Here is a 20,913-nt window from a genome sequence, read left to right on the forward strand (position 1 = left end):
TCTTGGAGCCTCAGTTTTCCCATCATTAAAGTGAGGGAGGGTGGAGTAGTGCCTCAGTCTCTGCGAGTATAGAGGAAAGAGATGTGTGCACAGAAGGGTGTGAAAGGGGTAGTAAGAAACAGTGAAGCTCAGTGGCAGAGAGCCCTGCATAATCCGGGTAGGTGAGGTTGCAGATGCGAGACAGATTCCCGCCAGGGAGGAGGCCGAGGGTGTTAGCCCCGAGCGAGGCCTGCAGGCGCAAATGGGCCTGACAGCCTATCTCTGACCCGTCTGGACGCTGCCCACGCAGGCCGGTAGCCAAAGGGGAGGCGATCCCTGGGGCTTTGTCCCGATCCCGGGACAACACCTCACCCGCCCAAAGCCAGAGAAGGAAGGGGCGCGGCTTCCCCGCCCGTGTCGTAGAGCGCCACGTCCCTCTTGGCTTAGGCTCCCCCAGGCTCCTTCGCGTTCTTGCTCCACGCCGCCCGCCTCTCAGCCAGAGGGCGCGGCTTCGTCTCCGCCCCCGCCAATCGGCAACTTCCGCGATCCCATTCGGACCAATCAGTGGCTGCCGGGAGGGGGCGGGGGTTGTCGCCAAGGCAGCGAGGAGGCGGGAGCGCGCGGTCAGAGAGGTACTGAGCGAAATCACCGGCGGGGGGCTGGAGAGACAGGTTTGTGCACTGCGTGCATTCAGCAGGCGGAGCCTTGCACGCCGAGATCCGGCTAGGTAAGGCCGGTGGCCCGAGGTGGGTGCAGATTCGCACGGCTGGAGGCTGGAGCAGGTCCTGAGATAGGTAGGGCTCAGGTCTTCGCCTGCCCTAAGCTGCAGTGAGAATGGCGGCGGGGGGGGTGGGGGGGGTGGCCGCGGGGGGGAGCCGCACAGTGGGCGGGCAAGGGTGGAGGGGCCCTTCGAGTTGCATCCTGAGGCGTAGGGTCCCTTTCTCCACTCCACTAGCTGCAGGGCACCCAAGCTTTCTTTGGGGGTAAATGAGGGTGGCAGGTTCTTGGCGGGGTGCAGGCGTGGGTGAGTGCTGGACCGAGATTCAGACAGGGTCGACTCCACCTTGGCAGGTAGATGGGCGAGGGAGGTGCCCACTGGTAAGGGGCGGGGTGTGTACCCATCAGTTCCCTGCTTGTGCTCATCATTCCCCACGCGGTCGAGCAAAACTAGGCCGGAGAATTCTGCTGTTCTGCCGGCCTGTTAAGCAGGCAACCCTTGACACTTAGGAGAGAAAGTTCAAGTCAGTTGTGGTATTGTTTTCTCTTATGTGACAAGTCTTTGGTGTGAAATGAGCTTTTTCGGTTTCTGAAAAGGTACTTCCTTGTTGCGTTTCCTAAATGGTAACTCAGCAAGCAAATGGAGTTATTGCTGTGGTTTGTGGTGGCAAATGGTCTTGGTTGGCAGTTATTTTACAATATCCAGATATTTTATAATATGGAGACAGAGAGAGAGAGGGAGTGAGAAAATATGAATATGAACCTTTGAACTATTATTCTGATTTCTGGGAGAACCTCTTGAGATTTTCAGAGTGTCCACTAAACTCCTAAATTGGATAATATACATTTACACAATTGAACAAGTGCTCCCATCAAAGCCTTTTATTAAGGCTATTAAGTCTGTGGATGAATATGAATGAATATCAAACCACCTACTATTATCTTGGTTAAAAAAAGGGAGGGAGGGTGAAAGGGGGAGGTTAAATGCAAGTGTTTCTGGTAGTCAATTTTGTCTGAAGGAGATTCTGGACTTTCTCTAAAGAATTGCAAAAAATTGCCTAGACAATTGCTTTATGGAATTTGTTAAAAGTAGTATGGCTAATAGATTTGGATTTGATAGGCAAGTATTTCTGACAGTTCTGTTTGAAGGAGATTCTGGACTTCCCCTATAAGAACTGAAAGAATTGATGAGACAGTTACTGTAAGGAATTTGTTAAAAGCAGAATGATTAGTGGTATGGTAGATTTGGATCCTATAAGTTATAGCTTCTTTTATGATCTGTTTAAATTTTTTGATTCTTAAGGACTTTCCTGGTCAATTCTGTTGAATAATTAGAGTCAGGCAATATTGAGATTCTTGCAGCTTGTCCCTCATGGAAATTACCTCAGGATTCATCCCGATGAAAGTTGAGTGTGAGTTCTTGTTTTATAAAACTTGATAGCAAATTCAACAAATCCTGAACAAATGCCTCAACAAATGTTCCTCAGTTAGTAGGGTCTAAAATTTTAAAAAATGGAAATTTTGAATTAGAAATCTCAAATAATATTACTCTAGTCATTGGGGTGAACGTGAGAACTTCTGTTTCTCATCTTTTTCTTTAAACTCTCCATGATCCAGGGGTGCCTGGGTGGCTCAGTCCGTTAAGTACCCGACTTTGGCTAAGGTCATGATCTCGTGGTTTGTGAATTCGATCAGCGTAAAGCCTGCTTCAGATCCTCTGTCTGTCTGCCTGTCTCTCAGTTCTTTCCCTGCTTGAGTTGTCTCTCTCTCTCTCTCAAAACATAAACATTAAAAAAAGCAAAACAAAACAAAAACTCCACGATCCAGTCTAACTTTCTAGTGAAAAATTCATATCTGTCTCCTGTGGTTTCTCATGCCGTTCTCTTCCAGCTGTCTTAATTTACCCATCTTGCAAGGACCGAGTCCCTGGTGTGTTTACCTTACTCTGCTCTCTGGAGGTACTGACTGTTGGTATCCCACATTTTGTATACTTCATTCAGCATGCTTTTTGTCAAGTTGATTTGTGCTCTGTAAATACCGGTTAAAAGGAAATGCACAACGAAAGCAATGAAGGTACCTTTCAAAACACTAGCTATTGATCATTGTCACTAATATAGACTATCAGCATGATGAATACCACTCTCTTTTTGTTTTAGTGTGTATCTCTATAGACATATCAAACTAATTATATTATTTAGAATAATATTTAAATTGTTTTCAAGTTTCTAAGGGCCCTTACGATGACTGAGGGAAACACCCTTTTAAGTAGTGGGTACCTGGAGGAATCAAAGTGTAGAATTTTAAAATGTATTGAAGATAATCCTTGAAATAGTCTTTGAAGTAATTGAGTTGACTGTATTTGGTAGGATAGATGATAAACTTTCTAAATAACTGAAAGTCTAGAAGAGGGAAATTTGTTATTTTTATGTTTGATATGTGTAATTAGTTTGTAGACTTTAAAAAACAGGCTCCTAACAATTTTAAATAATTTATTTAAGGAAAAACCTCATTCATTTATTGATTTTCAATGCAAAGTTAAAACAATTTAAAAAAAAAAAAACATGAAACACTGAAAGTTGCGCTTGATTAGAATTTGATGGCCAGATTCCAATCCTGGCTCTGTCACATCATTTTGGCCAGGTCAGTTAGCTTCCTTATGCTTTATAACCTTTTATAAAAGTTGGCTCTGAACCAAACCATATCTGAGATCATTTCTGGTCCCAGTATTCTCTGATTTAAAAATTTTAAAGCAACGGGGGTGCCTGGGTGGCTTAGTCGGTTAAGCCTCCGACTTTCGCTTAGGTCATGATCTCGCAGTTCGTGGGTTCGGGCCCGCGTCGGGCTCTGTGCTGACTGCCAGCTCAGAGCCTGGAGCCTGTTTCAGTCTGTGACTCCCTCTCTCTCTGACCCTCCCCTGCTCACACTGTCTCTCTCTCCTAGAAATAAATAAAATATTTAAAAAAAATAAAAAATAAAAAATTTAAAGCAACGGAAATTGAGATAGCCTTTGCATGCTTTTATTTTTGGCAGAGTTTTTTAAAAATTAAAAAAAAATCATTTAATTTGGCAGAGTTTTTTGGCATATTGTATGTTAGTTATCTGAAGTACAGTATATATGAATAATGGAGACATTGTAATTTTAATAAATTTGTTTATTGAGTGATACAGATGAGAAACAGTATCTACTTTCACTAAGTAGGCCTATTATCAAGGATACTGTGACCAATTAAGATTAAAAAAGAGGCAGTATAATGGTTTCCTTGGTTAGTGTCCTTTTCAACAGATAGGAGCATCAGGACATTAATAGTTATACTAATGTCTTTTTTTTTAACTTTTTAAATGTTTTTATTTCTGAGAGAGAGAGAGAGAGAGACAGCGTGAGCAGGGGAGGCTTCAGAGAGAGAGGGAGATACAGAATCTGAAGCAGGCTCCGAGCTAGCTGTCAGCACAGAGCCCCTCAGCACAGAGCCCCTTGCAGGGCTTGAACCCACAAACCATGAGATCATGATTTGAGCCGAAGTTGGATGCTTAACCAACTGAGCCACCCAGGCACCCCATTATATTAATGTCTTTATACATGGAAAGATTGGAGTCCAGCTCAGCTGGTCATACATCTGATACTTTATTTTGAATCTTACTTTCCTGTTGACTCTCATTAAAAAAATTTTTTTAAGTATTTATTTATTTATTTTGAGAGAGAGAGAACATGCCCACGCGCGCATGTGCACGCGCACACACACACACACACAAACACACACATACACAAACACAAGAGAGGAGGGGCAGAGGGAGAGGAAGAGAGAATCCCAAGCCGACTCCGCAGCGTCAGCGCTCAGCCAGACATGGGGCTCAAACTCATGAACCCTGAGATCATGACCTGAGCCAAAACTAAGAGCCCATCTCTTAACCGCTTGAGCCACTCAGGCGCACTACCCCCCATTTTAAAAAAAAGTTTATAAATTTATTTTTGAGAAAGAGAGTGTGAGACAGCGAGGGGCAGAGAGAGAGCGAAGGGGAGGATCTCATGCAGGCTCTGCACTCGTCAGCCTGGAGCCCAAAGCAGGGCTCCAGCTTACTTGACTTACCTGAGGTAGGGCTGAGCTTACCCAAAGTGGGGCTTGAACTCACAAACCATGAGATCATGACTTGAGCTAAAGTTGGATGCTTAATGGACTGAGCCATTAAGTAATCTCTATGCCCAGCATAGGGCTCGAACTCATGACCCCAAGATCTAGAGTTATATACTCCACTGGCTTAGCCAGCCAGGTGCCCCAATATCTATACTAATGTCTTTTTTTTTAATATTTATTCATTTTTGAGAGACAGAGACAGAGTGCAAGCAAGGGAGGGGCAGAGAGAAAGAGAGACACAGAACCGGAAGCAGGCTCCATCCAGGCTCTGAGCTTTCAGCACAAAACCTGATGCATGGCTCAAACTCAGGAAGGGCAAGACCTTGACCTAAGCTGAAGTCAGATGCTTAACTGACTGAGCCACCCAGGCGCCCCTGTACTACTGTTTTAATACAAGAAAGGGTTGGAGTCCAGCTCAATTGGTCATGCATCCCATACGTTATTTTGAATCTTGCTTTCCTGCTGACTCATTTTTTTAAGGGAAAAATGCAGGTGAGTACCATGGTACTGGTCTCCCTCATCACTGCTGCCATTGAGAAATTCTCAGAAGCCATTTATTTTTCTCTACCTCATTCCTTTTCACTGTTAGAATTATGATATTGATAGGAAGTAACAATGGTTTCCTGGCTAAGGGCAGTGCCTTAGAAAAAGAAAACTGGGACTCTTGTTTTAATCCCAGGGAGTAAGAGATTGTATTCCTCTTTTGTTGGATGTGTTCTTTTCATTGGCCTGTCACAGCCGTTTCAGGACTTTGGCTATGGTAATGCTCAGAGGAGAGTTCTAATGCGGCCTTTCCAAAAATGACACTTAAAGTTGTATGTCAAACTGGTTTATTGCTTTTTAAGTTCTATAAATTTGGGTGTTTACAGAACAGATTTTCATCATATTATATAGCTGTTTCATTTTCAAGACACATAGGATGTTAATATTTATCAAGCATTTACTATTGCCATGCATTGTGCTAATTACCTTGTATTCTTTCTTATTTTCATCCAATGAAAAACTTATGAAGAAGTATTAGTTCAGTTTATAGGTAGGAAAATTGAGAATCAGAGAAGCAAATAGCTTGCCGGTAAATGGGAGTGGTAAAGATTCAGTCTGTTTTTTGTTTATTTTTGAACATATGTGTTAATAGAAGTCATATGCCTTTCCAATATTTAACATGCATATGATCACTCTCATGCCTAGATAATTTTATGTTGCTATACCATAAAAAGAAAGAAATATATGTGTTCTTAAGATTTGAAGGTATTTTATTGGCTTGCTTTCTTTATAGACTGTTTAGAAATCATTCATTTTGTTCACCAGTGAGTTTGTACCTGAGCCAGCTGCCCTGTGTTTTATAGGTAGTGGGGTTTCAAAAAAGAAAATTTAAGTTATTTTGCTTTGTTACTGATCTCTGTGACTGAGACCAGGACCAACATTGTTTTTAAAGTGATGGTAAGCAAAAAGAAAGATTCTAGTTAAGGATTTTAAGAAAAAATTCAGTTAAGGATTTAATGGGAAAACTGACCCTATGAGGTGAAGTATCATTGCTGAGGAAAAATAGGCTTTTAGTCTGAATTCATATTAACAAGGGAAGCAATACAAAAAGGCCTTGGTATAATACATCCATATCTTTGTTTTTGTGGTCCTTGATTCTATTTCTTTAATATATCTCTTCCCCTCCCCACTGAATTATGATATAATTTGGTCTCCTGCCACATCATAAAATTTTAGTACTTTTTCTTTTCACAAGATGTGACAAATATATACGATCATATGCCATTACCACTGTAATAAGGCTAAAGTTATGTTAACTATATAATCTGGTTTTCTTTCTTTCTTTTCTTTTTGTTTTTTTTACATTTAGAACCTGTTGAGTCAATTTTTAGTGAAAAGCATTGACTTAGGAGCCAAAAGCCATCTTTTCACTAATTTGATACTGTCCAAGTCATCTTGCCTCACTGGATCTCGGTTTCCAGATCGGTAAAAAGGAGATAAAAATTCCTTATTTGATTGAAGGTAAGTGGTCAGTTAAGAAAGCAAAAACTAAAAACAGACAGGCACAAAGTTCAGTAATTCCTTTGTTAGTAATATTTCAGTTTCCCTTTTTTTTTCTGTTGTAGAATAATTGACCCCAATAAACAAAACAATCAGGGGACTTATGTGCATAAAAGCTACCAATTTTTCCCTTTTAAATTTTTTAATTCAAGTACAATTAACATAAAGTTATATTAGTTTCAGGTATGTAATATAATGATTCAACAATTCTGTGCATTAGTCAGTGATCATCGATATACGTGTACTCTTACTCCCTATAACCTAATTTCTATCCTCCCACCCGCCTCCCAGCTGGAAACCACCAGTTTGTTCTCTATAGTGAAGAGTTCTGGTTTTTTTGTTTGTCCCTTTTTTCTTTGTTCATTTGTTTTGTTTCTTAAATTCTGCATATGAGTGAAATCACATGATATTTGTCTTTCTCTGACTTATTTCTCTTAGCATTATACCCTCTAGGTCTATCCATGTTGTTTCAAATGACAATATTTCATTCTTTTTATGGCTGACTAATATTCCAGCATATTTGTCTATAGATAGATATCTATATCTATATATCATTAATCAATGGATGGACACTTGATTGGCTTCTATATCTTGGCTGTTATAAATAATGCTGCAATGAACATAAGGGAGTATATATCTTTTCAAATTAGTGTTTTTATATTCTTTGGGTAAATAGCCAGCAGTAGAATTATAATAATTAGATTTTTAATTTTTCTAATTTTTTTAATCTTTATTTTTGAGAGAGAGAGAGAGAGAGGCAGAGACAGAGTATGAGTGGGGGAGGAGCTTTTTTTTTTTTATAATTTATTGTCAAGTTAGCTAACATACAGTGTATACGGTGTAGTCTTGGTTTCAGGAGTATTTTTAACTTTATGAGGAGCCATCATACTGTTTCCCATAGTGCCTGCACCAGCTCGCATTCTCACCAGCAGTGAATGAGGGTTCCTTTTTCCCCACATCCTCGCTGACATTTATTATTTGTTGTGTTTTTGATTTTAGCCATTCTGACAGGTATGAGGTAATATTTCATGAATTGTTTTGATTTGCATTTCCCTGATGTTCAGTGGTGTTGAGCCTCTTTTCATGTGTCTGTTGGCCATTTCTGTGTCTTCTTTGGAAAAATGTCTGTTGAGGTCCTCTGCCCATTTTTTGTTTGGATCATTACTATTACTTTTTGTGTTGAGTTGTATAAGTTTTTATTTATCCATTTATTCATTGAGAGCTCAAGCTGGGGAGGGGCAGAGGGAGAGGAGAGAGACAATCTTAAGCAGGCTCTTTGCTCAGTGTGGATCTCACAGCTGTGAGATCATGACCTGAACTCAAATCAAGAGTTGGATGCTTATCCAACTGAGCCACCCAGAAGCCCCAAGTTGTGTCAGTTTTTATATATTTTGGATATTAACTCCATACTGGATATATCATTTGCAAATATCTTTTCTCATCCAGCAGGTGTCCTTTTATTTTATTAATGGTTTCCTTCCCTCTGTGAAAGCTTTTTATTTTGGTTTAGTCCCAATAGTTTATTTTGCTTTTGTCTCCTTTGCTGGAGGAGACATATGTAGAAAAACGTTTCTATAACTGATGTCAAAGTTATAGAAACTGATTACTGCCTTTGTTTTCTTCTAGGAATTTTATGATTTCAGGTCTCACATATAGGTCTTCAATCCATTTTGAGTTTATTTTCATGGTAAGAAAGTGGTCCAGTCTCATTCTTTTGCATGTAGCTGACCAGTTTTCCCAACACCATTTTTTGACCTAGTTTTGTTTTTAAGAGACAGTGAGCATTTTAAATCACTTGATTGAAAATGTCTATTTACCAACTACTATGTATTTGTTTATTTTATTTTATTTTTTAATGTTTATTCATTTTTGAAAGACAGAGACAGAGCGCAAGTAGGGGTGGGACAGAGAGAGATGGGGGACACAGAATCCGAAGCAAGCTCCAGGCTTTCCAGGCTGTCAGCACAGAGCCTGACATGGGGCTTGAATTCACAAACTGCACGAACCATGAGATCATGACCTGAGCCGAAGTCAGATGCTCAACCAACTAAGCAACACCGGCACCCCATAAATACTATTTTAGTGCCTTTAAAGATGTTTTAATTAACAGAAGAAGGGTCATGCTATGCATTGTTTTATAAACAACTTTTTTTCAAATTGCAATTGTTTATTTGATAGGCTACCTTTTACACTAGATTTGAAGATCTACGAGGGTAGGGGCCATGTCTTTCTTGTTTTACCTTGTTGTCTAGCATATCTGGTACATGGTGAGTACTTAATAAATAGTTGCTAAATTAATATATATAGATTAGAGAAAATATGCTTCAATACAATTTAAAAGGAAGAAGAGTAAAAGAGGAGGGTTGTGAGAGGGAGAAAAAGGTAGATGAAAGGTAGATGAAGGATGAAAAAGGTAAATGAAAAAGGTAGATGAAGGAGAAATGAGAGAGGGAGAAAAAGGTAGATGAAGGAGGAAGAGGGTAGGTGAAGGAGAAATTCCTATTATAAGAGAAACAAGCTACTCTATTTTCTGTACTCTCCACCCCTCATACCCATGACCATTCTTTTTAACCATTTCCAGGATATCTCCCTGCAATCAAACAGGAAACTCCCTCTCTCTCTCTCTCTCTCTCTCTCTCTCTCTCTCTCTCTCTCTCTCACACACACACACACACACACATTCACACACCAAGTAAACTTAATCTGGATAACTACTGGTATGAATTAATAGTTAAAAAATCTGCCTCTGTATGTGAGTGGGAATTTTGATTTATTGGAGACAGGAGAATAGAGATAAGCTTCCTTTTAGGACTTGGAAATTTAGGGAAATTATTTATTTTTTTTATCTACTGAATACCAGAAGAGGTTTCAGAACCCTGCTTACTTTGTAATTTTGCCCCAGACTCTGATGCCCTTGGCCACAATGCTTTCCATTGCAGTCCGAATAGAGACCACGGACTGATTTAGAATTTCAGATCATTTGACATTAGAGCACAAATTATCTGCATCTTCTGGTTTGATCAGTCTACTGTTTCAGTAGAGTTCTGCCCAGGTCTCTTCTTTAGATATCTTTTCTTCTTATGGAAGAAGAGGGTGATTAAGGAAAGGAGTCCATTCTTACTACCAAGATATTGGAAGAAAAGTAGATTAGTTTCTCCATCTTCCCTTTGCCTCTCCTTATACTTCGTCTCTCCTTATTTTGTATGGGCATTTGCACATTATTGAGTTTATGAAATCTGTAAGTCTCTATCTGACATACTTGACATTATCTTGCTATTTAAAGAAATTTTCATGTCATTACTTTTCTACCTAAGGTGCTAGAACATTTTCCATTTCTTTTGTTATGATAACAGTTGACATTCTTGAGGACTTATTAAGAAGTAAATGTTTTAACAGAAAAAAAAAAGACAAACAAAAGAACAGACTCTTAACTGTAGAAGACAAAGTTGGTGGTTACCAGAGGGGAGGTAGGTGCGGGGATGAGTGAAATAAGTAAGAGGATTAAGAGTACACTTATCAGGATGAGCACTGAGTAATGCATACAATTGTTGAATCAATACATTGTACTCCTAAAACTAATAAAACATGGTATATTACTTATACTGGAATTAAAAAAAATTTTTTTTAAAGAGGTGAATGTTTTACTAAGTTAGGACATTAGTAAGTTAATTGTCCTAATTACTTCTGGAATAAATACTAAAAGATTAGAAACTGTTAAAGGGAGAAAAGTGTTTTCTATTTAAAAAGAATTTTTTAATTTTTTTAAAATCTTTATTTTTGAGAGAGAGACAGAGCATGAGCAGGGGAAGAACAGAGATAGAGGGAGACACAGAATCTGAGGCAGGCTCCAGGCTCTGAGCTGTCAGCACAGAGCCCAACGTGGGGCTTGAACTAATGAACTAGGAGATCATGACCTAAGCTGAAGACAGCCGCTTAACTGACTGAGCCACCCAGGCATCCCAAAATAACAATGCCAAATCGTACTTTAATCCTTTTTGAAGGAAATAGTGATTTAAATGGTGGTTTTTTAAAAATTACATTTAAAATGGTGATTAAGCTCACCATTGGTGAGGTACCAACAATGCAAAAACTCAATCTGTAGAAATGGAGTAGGAATAGCTATGACGAGGTTCATGTGCAGACAGTAGAGATTATGTTGCTATTGCCATGTAGTGAATCATGATTTTAATATTTCATTAACTGAAAACACTGATTTCTGAGATGTTAAACTCAGGAAATTGTGCATTTTGAAATTGATTAAATACGGCGTGCCCGGGTGGCTTAGTTGGTTGAGCGTCCGACTTTCGCTAAGGTCATGATCTCGCGGTTCGTGGGTTCGAGCCCTGCGTCGGGCTCTGTGCTGACTGCCAGCTCAGAGCCTGGAGCCTGTTTCAGAGTCTGTGACTCCATCTCTCTCTGACCCTCTCCTGCTCACGCTGTCTCTCTCTCTCTCTCTCTCTCTTCTAGAAATAAATAAAACATAAAAAAATTAAAAAAAAAAAGAAATTGATTAAATACATTATCAGTAATTTGATTAAATATAAACAGAGAAAATACTCCATTAGAAGACAGAGATCATTAGGCTGGATTAAAAAGTGTGTGTATGTGTGTATGTGTGTATATGTGTGTGTCTATATACACTAATCAAAAGAAAACTAGTTTAGCTATATTACTACCAAATAAAATAGACCTTAAGGCAAATTGGGGTATAAAGGTTACTCAAATGTGATAAAAGATTAAATCTACCAGAAAGTTAGAAAATCTTCAATTTGTGTACATTCAATAACAGCCTCATAGCCTCAAAATATTTAAATAAATGGACAGATTTATTAGGAAAACAGATAAGTCCAAAAGCATGCTGCAAGATTTTTACTTACATTCTAGTAATGATAGTTTAAGCAGACAAAAATCACTAAGAATATAAAAATTGGATAATTATAAAAAGTGAATGGCTAGGAGCACCTGGGTAGCTCAGTAGGTTAAGCGTCTGACTTCGGTTCAGGTCATGATCTCACAGTTCATGGGTTCAAGCCCCGCATCGGGCTCTGTGCTGACAGCTCGGAGCCTGGAGCCTGCTTCAGATTCTGTGTCTCCCTCTTTCTCTGCTCTTCCCCCACTCATGTTCTCTCTCTCTCTATCTCTCTCTCAAAAATAAAGTAAAAATTAAAAAAAAAGTGAATGGCTAGTTTATACTTCTATACTTCTACAAGTTAATGATGGTTTGTAAATTGTACTTGTCATTTTTCTTATGTTTACGTTCTCATAGTCTTAGATATTTTGCTCTATTTCTCATGACTGTTTTAAAAATTGAAAATTGATTCATGCACACTTTTTAAAAAGTGTACAATTTTTAGTATATTCACAACGTTCTACAGCCATCATTATTGTCTAATTTTACAACATTTATATTACCCCCAAAAGGAACCCCATACCCATTAGTGGTCATTTCTCGTTCCCGCCTCTGCCCACCAATAGTCCTAAGCACCATTAATCTACTTTCTTTCTCTATGGATTTGCTTATTCTGGATATTAGATCTATTCTATTTATTAGATATAAATAGAATAATTTAGTATGTGTCTTTTTACATCTGGTTGTATTCATTTTTAATCAGTTCTGTTGTATTTGACTTGAAAACAAACAAGCTTCTCCTTAAACTCTCAGTCTTTTGTCCTCTAAAGTTATCAAAAAGTAAAACTGCTTTTGGTTTTGAAATGACAGTCACAATTCATTATCTCTTTCCTGCAAAAGTAAAAATAAATCCAGGTTGAGTGAAATACAAGTCTGGCAATAGCTAAACCTGAAATCAAAGAGGAACTTTCTCCTTCAGAAGCAAGGTATAAGTTTGGTCAGAGGGCCCTCTGTATCCAAAGAGAGAAATGTTTCTGGCTTTACCTCATTTTTATTATATGTAGATAGGAAGTTTCTTTGGTAGTTGATTTTTGCTTTCTCTGTATCCTAGCACCCAGATCTTCTACTTGCTCTACCAGTATAATTTGAAATGGGCTGAATAAGCAATATTTAATTTAAAGGGATTTATAAATCATGTAACTTAATCATTTCATACAATTTGTGTGAGTGCAAGCAATTTTATTCGCATTTCTGATAATGTAACAGAAAAAGATCTGTAACCAAAAGAAAAAAGTAGTAATAGAATTTAAGAACTTAAAGAGTACTGAGGTCTAGTTAAATTCCCTTTAAAAAAATCCTTTATTTTAAAAAATAAGAGAACAAGCAGGGAAAGCTAATTGACCTATGATCTTACAGCAAGGGAGTGGTGTAGCTGAAATTAGAATATAGACCCAAATTTAGTTTTGCCTTACTGTTCTTAGATATAACACCCATTTCTCTGTTCCTTGAGGATATAAATTTACTTTTCAGATAAGCATTCTCTTTATCTTTCTTTGCAGAGGAGGTTCGTGAATGATAGAGCAAAGGGAGGCATTATGTTTTCAAACGTTAGCATGTATCAGAATCACCTATAGGGCTTGTTGAGATTGTGCCCCACCCCCACCCCAATTAGAGTCTCCAATTGGAAGCCTTCATTTCTTTCTTTTTTTAAAAAAAATGTTTATTTATTTTTGAAAGAGAGAGAGAGAGTAAGCCGGGGAGGTACAAAGAGAGAAGGGTACAGAGGATCCGAAGTAGGCTCTGCTCTGCAGGGCTCAAACTCCAGAGATCATGACCTGAGCTGAAGTGGAACATTTAAGGGACTGACACCATCCAGATGCCCCAATAATTTGCATTTCTAACAAACTTCCAGGTGATACTGGTGCTGCTGGCAGGGATTACACTTTGAGAACTTAAAAACAGTCATAGGCTTTGGGGTCAGTAGTTTCCAGGCCCAGACTCCTGTGTGACCCAGATCAGGTTTTTAAACTGCTATATTTCAGGTTCCTGTACTTTAAGATAGGGATAATATTTATTTCACAGAGTCTTTTTTTAAAATTTTTTCTTTTTTAAAAAATGTTTTACTTAATTCTGAGAGAGAAAGACAGCATGAGCAAGGGAGGATCAGAGAGAGAGGGAGACACAGAATCTGAAGCAGGCTCCAGGCTCTGAGCTGTCAGCACAGAGTCTGATGAGAGGCTTGAACCCACGAACCGTGAGATCATGACCTGAGCCAAAGTCAAACGCCCAACCGACTGAGCCACCCAGGCTCCCCTATTTCACAGAGTCTTTGTAAGAATTAATTACTTAACATAAAAAAAAGTTTGGTATACTGCTTGGTACATAGTAAACACTCAATTGGTGGTTTCTATATTGTTATTTGTAATGAGTCTGGGACCCAATTAAAAGTTAATAAGCCATAAAGTCAGTTAACATTTTAGGGTAGATACCCAGAGAATTTCTGTTACTTTATCACTTTGAGATGCTGAGATGTGTGTGTGCACAGACACACACACACACATTTATGTTGTACAAATGTATTTCTCTCTTGACTTGCCTTCTCATTTATGGCACATCTGACAGGACAGCGAGAGAAGAGACAAACTGTAAAAGGGAATCCACGTCCAAGATTCAATAACTATCATTTATTTTTTATTAATTTCAGGCTTCTCTTGTGTAAAGGTGGATGCTATTTTTAAAAAGAGCATATTTCAAATATGAGACATAAGCTGCCAATTGCCGAGACAGTACTGCTTATTAATTGCCGTGTGTGTGTGTGTGTGTGTGTGTGTGTGTGTGCGCACACGCTGTATGGTAAAAGGAGGAAGGTCTAAGGGACATTGGCCGTACTGCAGGTTGGAGGGGAGGAGTCTCTGTGAAAGGTTCTTCTAAACTCTGGGTTGACATTTCAAGGGATAGTCACAGTTCCTAATGAGGCCTGCAAAATGAAGTCACAGAGGTATATCACTCAGCTGACTTTCTGCGTTCACGTTACAGAAAGACTATTCAGATAATCTTAGCATTTATTCATTTTCTAACTATATATATGCATATCATGTTAGGAGCCATGGAGACCAGATTCAGCTTGGGAAGTTGTGTAGAAGACATCAAAATTGACTTGAGCAGTTTAACTCATAATTTGGGCTTTTCAAAGCCATGACTGCACTTAAAACTATTATACTTTTTTAAAAAATATTTATTTATTTTTGAGAGAGAGACAAAGTGCGAGTGGGGGAGCAATAGAGAGAGGGAGACACAGAATCTGAAGCAGGCTCTAGGTTCTGAGCTGTCAATACAGAGCCTGACGTAGGGATGGAGCCCACAAACTGTGAGATCATGACCTGAGCCAAAGTCAGATGTTCAACCTAGTGAGCCACCCAGGTGCCCCTAAACTATTTTCCTTTTAAATGGTCATTTGGCCAGCCTATTTGCAGGGGCCCATGGGACTTGCAAGGGTAACAGAAGTTTCAATTCAGAATTTTTTTAAAAAACCAACTAACTCATTGATATTTAATTTTTTAAAAAAGGTGGAGATACTGCTAATAAATACATGAAAAGATGCTTAATATTATCAGCCAGTGAAATGGTAATCAAAATCAAAATGAGATACCACTTCATACCTGGTAGGTTGGCTATAATAAAAAAGACAGACAATAACATGTTTTGGTGAGGATATGGAAAAATTGAAAGCCTCATATATTGCTGGTGGGAATGTAAAATTGTGCTATAGAAAATAATTTAGCAATTCCTCTTAAACTTAAAGTCACCAAATTGATGCAGCAATTCTATTCCTTGATATATAACCAAAAGAATTGGAAACATGTTAACACAATAACTTGGACACAAGTGTTCATAGGAGCATTATTCAAACTAGCCAAAAAAAGTAGAAAAACCCAAATGTCTATCAATTCATGAATTGATCAGCAAAATATGGTATATACAAAAACTATACGAAAGAATGAAGTACTGGTTAATGTTACAATGTGATTGGACCTTGAAAATATAGTGCTAAATGAAACAAGCCAGATGCAAAAGGCCACACATTTTATGATTCCATATATGTGAAATGTCCAGAATAGGGAAAATCTATACAGACTGAACGTAGATCAATGGTTGCCAGGTGCTGGGAAAATGAGGGAATGGGGAGTGACTGCTAATAGGTACAGGGTTCTTTTAGGAATGATGGAAATGTTCCCCAAAATTAGATAGTGGTGATAATTGTACAACTGTGTGAGTATACTATAAACCACTGAATTGTATAATTTAAGAGTAAGTTTTGTGGCATGTAAATTATATCTCAAAAACAAAAACAAAGGATATACCTGTAGTGGGCATTAAGCATGCATAAGAAATAAACCTTGTTTGTCATAAAAAAATAATTGTGGGAAGAGTAGGTGATTCATGATGGGAACATATTCTGTGGAGAAACAAATCATCCTTCTATTAAAGATTCATAGTGCATTGTAGGCCATCACAAGTTCTGAAAGTCTTGCAAAGACAGAAACTTATTTAGCTTCATTGAGCCAATCTCCCAAACATTTCGTCCTGAAAAACATTTACTCACAATGATCATGTTGAAGAACTAGTCTCCTAGAGAAGAATCAGTCTTGGGCTTGAGCGTATGTATGTAGGAAGTACCTGGAAAGTTTATTTAAAAAGATTCTGGACCTCACCCCAGAGATTCTGATTCCAGAGGTCTTGGGTATAGCCTGAGAATCAAGCTCCTATGCAATTTGATCCTTCAGGTTTGAGAACTAAACATAGAGTAGCATCTTTACAGAATAAACAAATAAACAAATTCTATACCTTAAATAGGTGAATTTTATGGCATGAGTTATATCTCAATAAAGATGCTAATGCAAGACAATGCTCCATGTGTGAATTGTTTTATTAAAAATTTTCTTCATCTGTAAAATGAGCCACTACCTTATCTACTGTCTAGTGTGGTAGCAAAAATGAGAGGCAGTGTACCCTTTTCCAAATTGTATTCTATGTAAAAACATGTGACTTAAAAAAAGGCTCATGGTCAGCTAAGTTTGGGAGATTCTGAGTTAAGTAATGCACATTCTGCACTGATGGTCAGACCATTATTTTAGATGTGGACCATAACATGAGTATGCATGATATAAAGTCAATTAAATATGTGATTTTTATTCATTCTTAATTCTTGTAGTAGATCTTCCAGAGCTACTAAGATCCTTATGGGGTATAAACTGTTTGGGTAAATGAAATTTGAATAATATTGTGAGAATATTAATAGTGGCTCCTTTTTTTATTTCAAGCTTGATATTTTATTGACCTATTCATTTGAAAGATTATTGACCAAAATGAATTTTTAGCAAATGACTACTGGCTATGATAAAATAATGTTTATAAGGTTTAGAAAATATTTTAGCTAGTTGTCTGTTTTAACGAACTTATATTTATAGAGCAACTTATTTTTAAAATTAGATTGAAGCTAAATTAAATATGCCTAGAAACAATTTTGACTCCCTATTATTTTAATTAAAAAAATACAGTTTTTCCTTACTTCTCCCTTTCTTAAATTTGGGCTATTTGCTTTTTAAGCTTTTCAGAACCTTATTATCATCTTTATTTGAAGCTTTTATAATTAACTAAATGATTTCTTATACTATAAGCAGTTTAAAGTTTTGATTACCTGTCTTTTTAATTTTAGTTGAAAAGCATTTCTCCCTTGATTTTCTTTAGTGGTTTGTTTAAAGCATTATTTTGGATAACTTATAATCCATTTTTAACCTCTTTCTAGAATTATTTGGTTGTATAAAATTTCTTGAATTGGGTATATTATTAATATGGCATTGGGAATACATGTATATATAGTTTGAAGACATATTTTCAAGAACTTACTATCTAAAATTATACCTTTATTTCAGATGAGGTGGAGGACCCTCTTACTACAATGTTGTTTTCTCTTAGTTACTTGTCTCCTTACTGCTCTTGAAGCTGTGCCTATAGACATAGACAAGACAAAAGTAAAAAATAATCAACCTGTGGACAGCGCAAAGATAGAACCACCTGTAAGTGAAATGATAAATATAACCTTGTGGGAAGAATTTTAACTAAATGCTGCTAATATTTATTACTTACAAAATTGCACACTTAGGCACTATTTCTGAAATGGCAGTAAAAGAGCATTGGATACCCAGCAGATGTTATTTAATATCAGACAATGTTTATTTATGTAGTTCATATATTAAATAATGCATAGGGGAATTAATCATAATACGTTTCCATGCTTCTTTTTTTTTTTTTTTTAAGTTTATTTATTTTGAGAGAGAGAGAACCAGCAAGGGAGGGGCAGAGAGGGAGGGAGACAGAGGATCTGAAGCTGTTACCACAGAGCCTCCTGCGGGGCTTGAATTCACAAACTGTGAGATCATGACCAAAGTCAGAGCTTAACTGACAGCCACCCAGCAACCAATCAAAATACATTTCCAGTGTAGAGCTCACCAGCCAAGAACACATTGTATTATATTCACAGGAGAGACAGCAATGAGGAAAGACGGGTAACAATGGGGTAAAACCAAAGTATGTTATCGGTTAAGTCTTCGTTGTCTCAGCTGTATAGAAAATGTACCTTTATGTAACAGTAAAACATTGTATTGGTTCTGATATAAAAATTTTCACTTGAGAAGTATAGCTTTTTAACTTTGTCTAAGCTATTAAAGTAGATACATCTCAATGCCATTATGTTAGACTCTTAAAAAAATTTTTTTTAGTATTGTGATCTTTAGATCCAGGGAATAAAAATCTTTGAGAAACATTATTGTTTGTTTCTTAATTTGAAGGATACTGGACTTTATTATGACGAATATCTTAAGCAAGTGATTGATGTGCTGGAAACAGATAATCATTTCAGAGAAAAGCTACAGAAAGCAGACATAGAGGAAATAAAGGTAAATGTAATTAAATAATTATTTAACAAACATTAGATCATCCCAGATACTGACTTAAGTACTAGGAATACAAAGATGAGACCCTTTCCAGGCTCTTAAAGAAACCATAATTATTCTGAATAAATAATATCTAGAAAAAGATTAGTAGGATGAATATATGATGGGAGTATATATATTTTGGAGATGTAGAGCATGCACACATAATTCAGTATGAAGTGATGGGAGAAGGGGTGAAATCATTCTTCCTGATAGAGGTAATATCATCATGCTAGTTATTTCCCTGAATTGTCTTGAGAACAATCTAGTGTTTCCTTTGAAGAATTAATTTATCCTGTGGAACTAATGTCCTGGGGTGAATAATATTTAATGTAGAATTTTTAGTGTCTCTTACCTACTTCAGGTAGGGATAAGAACATTTCTTTGTGGGTAAAGATAAGGTGAATAATGGGAAATACAATAGAGAGATAATCCTGATTTGGTATAGGGAATACTCTTTTTCAAGTATGCTCCATGCCCTTTGTGGGGCTTGAACTCATGACCCTGGGATCAAGAGTCATGTACTCTACCAACTGAGTCAGCCAGTTGCCCCAATACAGGGACTACTTGTATAACTGTCTTCTTTTCATAATCAATTCCTATTTCTTGTTGGGGCAGGGAGAGACAAAATGAAGTAAGTTAAATCATTATTCAATAAAAAAGATATAAGAATTAAAATAGACTATAAAACTCAAGTCAACTGAATCATAAATAACTCAGCAAAGACTCTTTTCTCAGGAGAAAATGGGTGAAAAAAGTTAGAATTTGCCCTTTGCTTTTCAGCCAAGCATTTTGAAAGGGGAATCATACTACATTTCTTCACTTCCCAAATATTGCTAACTGGGAAGCTCATGGCTTTGCCCACATCCCTCCACTGCATATACTTTCATGAAGGATGTCGGTTATTTCTTAATTGCCAGATCCAGTGAACACTTTTTATTCCTCTTCTTACTGGACTCCTTTATTTTATCTCAATGGTTCTCAGATTTTAGGGCTTCTTGAAACAGATTTCTGAGCCCCAGATACAGGCTTTCTGATTCAGTAAGTCTAGAGCTTCCATTTCAAAAGTTCCTTGGCGCTGATTCCCCTTGGGGACTGCACCTTGAGAACCATTGTTTTATGTAATAATGATGACCCTCTCTCCTTGAGTATACTGCTTTTTGTTTTTTCTTGCTCTCTGAACATTCTTTCTTGGTCTTCCTTGTGTGTGTGTGTGGGGGGGGTGCTTTTTTGCCGGAGGGCGCGCCGGCTCCGACAGGTCCAGGGGTCCCTGAAGGATGGACGGTGTCGGCGAAAGAGAGTGAGAGAGCCCCGAGATCCTTTCTGATCACCAGGCAGGCATCTCTGTCCTGTCGGTTTTGGTGTCTTTATTTATAGGTTAAATGATAACATGACATCAGAAAAAGGAATTTTTACAATGGATAGCTCTTTGTGATAAGATGCTTTGGAAAGTGTACAGAAGCAGGTTTTACAGAAATATTCTTGCAGAACTATTGCAATTATAGTGAGGTTAAGTAAATCTTATAACTAGAGAATTAGGGTATTCTTAGTAAAAGACAGGATACATATTTGTTCTAAGTTAATCACGCTAAGGTTAGGTCATAGGTTAAGTGTATAGATGGGCTAAGAGTCATTCTGTCTGACTCTCAAATGTATGTTTTTGAGTTGGTTAATAAGTTGTTTGTGGAAACCTATTTGATGCTGAATGTGTGAACACCATGGAGGCCCTAAAAGTGTCAGGCTTTTGTTTGTGGGTAATGTTTTAGCTCCTCTTATCTATCCTCATCCTAGCCACCTGTAAGGGAGGGTGTTTGCAGAAAGTAGGCCTTGGGGAAGGGACTGCCCTACATCACCAATTAGGAGAAGGTGTAAGTATTAACTTAAGTTCTGCCCTTATCTGTACCTTAACTCTAAATTAGGCTCTTTGTCTCGGGGCCAGGCTCAGTTGTAATTCTTGTGTTCTTAACCCCCTAAGGCTTGGATCTGCAAGGCCCTCAGGAAGAGCCTTTTGACAATCATCCGTAGAGCTTTCATCTAAAATCTCTCTTGTAAAGGCAGGAATATGCTTTTCCTTATGAGGTATCTGTGTTCAGAATATGGGTCTGATACGGAATATTGTGAGGCCTGGTCAATACCAGCACAACACAAGCCAGTAGTAGCAGGAGATACCAGTTTTCATTTCTCATGGCAGTAGCTGTGCAAA

At 37.9% G+C, this 20,913-nt stretch overlaps 1 protein-coding gene across 2 annotated transcripts in view; it reads left to right on the forward strand.

The window, feature by feature from the left end:
- Nucleotides 1-601: 601 nt before the first annotated feature.
- The window catches only part of NUCB2 (nucleobindin 2), a 36,646-nt gene continuing 16,334 nt past the window's right edge, over nt 602-20,913 (forward strand). The window contains exons 1-4 of one of the 2 annotated variants that reach the window (XM_039236713.1): nt 602-706; nt 6,679-6,830; nt 17,652-17,795; nt 18,567-18,674. In XM_039236713.1, coding sequence (XP_039092644.1) covers nt 17,652-17,795; nt 18,567-18,674 — 252 coding nt within the window. In that variant the 5' untranslated portion in view covers nt 602-706; nt 6,679-6,830. Of the gene's footprint in view, nt 774-6,678; nt 6,831-17,651; nt 17,796-18,566; nt 18,675-20,913 lie in introns of both variants that reach the window. The other variant, XM_039236712.1, reaches the window with a different exon arrangement.

This window comes from Hyaena hyaena, unplaced genomic scaffold (assembly GCF_003009895.1).
Source record: "Hyaena hyaena isolate Hyena2069 unplaced genomic scaffold, ASM300989v1 scaffold_116, whole genome shotgun sequence".
Lineage (NCBI taxonomy): Eukaryota > Metazoa > Chordata > Mammalia > Carnivora > Hyaenidae > Hyaena > Hyaena hyaena.